This window comes from Montipora foliosa, chromosome 10, assembly GCF_036669935.1.
Source record: "Montipora foliosa isolate CH-2021 chromosome 10, ASM3666993v2, whole genome shotgun sequence".
NCBI classification, from domain to species: Eukaryota; Metazoa; Cnidaria; class Anthozoa; order Scleractinia; family Acroporidae; genus Montipora; species Montipora foliosa.
Window position 1 is genome coordinate 19,607,305 of NC_090878.1, and position 2,500 is coordinate 19,609,804.

A 2,500-nucleotide genomic window follows, 5' to 3' on the forward strand; every position below is an offset into this window, starting at 1 on the left:
GAAAACGCCTGCTGATTAAAACACCGGAACAAGAACCGATTGACATTTGGTGTTCAATTATACAAATGAAAAATGGCTCTTCCTCGAAACTCTGTTGTTGCCTTAAAGGGAAGTTAGCATGAGGACCTTAACGATGAATATTTGTCAGCAGTAAAATAAGTATAAAAACAAACTTTTAAACAACATTTACATATCTTTTGTCTTCCTTTACCGCTTATGAGGTTTGAATGCTCAAATCTTCTCAATAACTCATATATTTGAAGTAACGAAAATGAAATGTTGACCCATCAGATTCCAAGAAGTAGTTTTTTCAACTTTCGAATGTTTCTGGAAAAAAAAAGGAAGAAAGAAAAACAAAGAAGTAGCGGGTTAATGGTGATTAGCAATAATTTTGTTCTGAGTGATAAATGAATAAAGAAGTTATTTTAATCCATGAAACCGTTTGTACAGACACGTGTTTGGTTCATAGCAACAAGTATCATTGTGTCATTTAGACACTACAAGCCCTCAATATCTAACTTAACTTTACGCAGATAACCGGCAATTAGCTATTTCGTTTCAGTCCATTGCAAACAGTTCTTTGCAGAAAGGAAAGTACTCGACTCGATGAATGCGAACAAAAATTATTTTAGTCGCTAGCCAAAGCAGTTCGTAAAAGAACTATATTGGTGACTGGTTTTGAAACCATTTCTCTGTGAAAAACTAACCTTTTCTCTTGAGCACTAGCCGATTACAAACCTGTTCAACAATTTCTTTTGCAGTAAGCAAAATTATATTGGAGCAGCACTTACCATTCTTTTCTAGTTCTTGAGGCCCAAATTCAAACGTGACATCATCGCCAATTAGAACAAATGGCGCCCAGTATTTAATGGCGGAATACTCCTTTGTCTCCCGAAGAGATTTCATAGCATGATGAAGAGCTAAACTTGCACTTTTTCTATCTGCCAAGTGTTGGTAAAAACTCTTCATGAACAGCAAGGTCGCCTCATCATCAATTGCCCAGAGTGACACCAAAACAGACTTGGCACCAGCACACAGGAAAGCTCTGGCTATTCCAACCACACCCTCAGATTTTACCTCTCCCTGACCACTATGACAGGAACTCAGCACAACAAGCTTTGCCTGAAGACGAACCGCTTGGACATCGCTCATTGTTAACATGTAATCTTTCTCTTCGGGAATCTGGGATGAGCGGTCGTGATTTGGGGCCAAAACAATTTCTCCAAAATAGTCATCTCCATGAGCAGCAACGTGGATTAAAGCAACTGATTTCATTCTTTTCAGCACCTCAGCTTTCGTTGCATTTTCGCCAGTAAGAGGCGCGGTCTGCAGAAGTTCTCCGATCATCTCAACCTCTTTTCTTGCACACGGCAACTGTTTGAACATGGGTCCACCAGTTCCCCAAGTGATTTCCTTCAAGCACGGATCACCCACAAGTAGCGCTTCACTCTTACTGTTGAAGTGGTCAGCTGCACTAGAGATCACTTTGAGGGCGGTCAGCGAGGGAACAGTACGAATCATGAGAGAATCACTCAACGCAGAATAAGGAGCCAGGGAAAATGGTCCATCAGGAACAAAGATCAAGTCACCACCATGGAGCAAGTCTGCAATGGGACTGATTAAGACATCATGCAAAGACTTCAAGGGGCTGTCGGAGACGCTCAAAGACTGAAAGGATTCCTTAACAGCTTCTCCACTGCAAGAGAAGTCGCTGTGATCTCTGTGTAGTGAGCGATTCTCGCATCGGACAACAGCCCCTGCGCCAATCTCTTTCAAAGTAGTCTTTATTAGTGAATCAGCACTTCCGTTTTCGATTTTCTTTTGCCTATAGTTTATTCCACTTCCTCTTCTCAAAAGCCAAAAACTTATAGTGTTCTCTGCAACTGCTATGAAAACTGTTTGTAAAGGCAAATATTTCATTACAGCAGAGATAGTTTCCTTCGCCGAGGAAGGTTCTTCATGAACGCCAAATTGCACCTTCAAAATGTCTGTCAAAGCTTGTGCTCGTCCTTGCTCAGCAGCATACAACGCCTCAACAATCTCTCCATTATTTAAAAGTGCTCTCCATAGAGCTGTGTACGCATTTTGGTTTGTGTCACGAAAGCCTATTTTCCAAGCATCCTCTGCGTGAAGAAGACGCCTTGTTTCATTGAAATGTTTTATGCTTAGACGATAAAAATTAATGGCTTTGCACAAGGAGGCTGAAGATTCATGAATAAGACCAAGGTTATGAGAAGCGATTCCCTGCATTACTGGGTCCCGTATTTCGTTGGAAATAGTAAGATATTGTTCGTTAAAGAGAAGAGCCTTTTCAAGCTCACCCCTGCGGAAATAGGCACCACCGAGATTTCCACAGGCTTTTGCCTCCCCGGGCCTATTCCCTATTTCTTTCGCAATTCTAAGATGTTCTTTGTGGTACTCTATGGCTTGCTCAAAATTGCCCAGACTGTAATAAGCGTTTCCGAGATTACCATTGGCTTTACCCTCCCCGGCCGTATCC

General features: G+C 41.6%; 2 protein-coding genes across 11 annotated transcripts in view; both read right to left on the bottom strand.

Annotated features, from left to right (window-relative positions):
* LOC137973057 (tetratricopeptide repeat protein 28-like) overlaps nt 1-2,500 on the bottom strand; it is a 178,050-nt gene that overhangs the window by 40,124 nt on the left and 135,426 nt on the right. The gene's annotated exons all lie outside the window — the stretch shown is intronic.
* LOC137973058 (tetratricopeptide repeat protein 28-like) overlaps nt 1-2,500 on the bottom strand; it is a 77,988-nt gene that overhangs the window by 4,304 nt on the left and 71,184 nt on the right. For all 4 annotated transcript variants that reach the window (XM_068819781.1, XM_068819782.1, XM_068819783.1 and 1 more), the window contains 2 exons: nt 792-2,500; nt 1-327 (listed from right to left, as the gene is read on the bottom strand). The exon at nt 1-327 is cut by the window's left edge and continues 4,304 nt beyond it; the exon at nt 792-2,500 is cut by the window's right edge and continues 1,316 nt beyond it. In XM_068819781.1, the coding sequence (XP_068675882.1) occupies nt 311-327; nt 792-2,500 (1,726 nt within the window). In that variant the 3' untranslated portion in view covers nt 1-310. The remainder of the gene's footprint in view (nt 328-791) is intronic.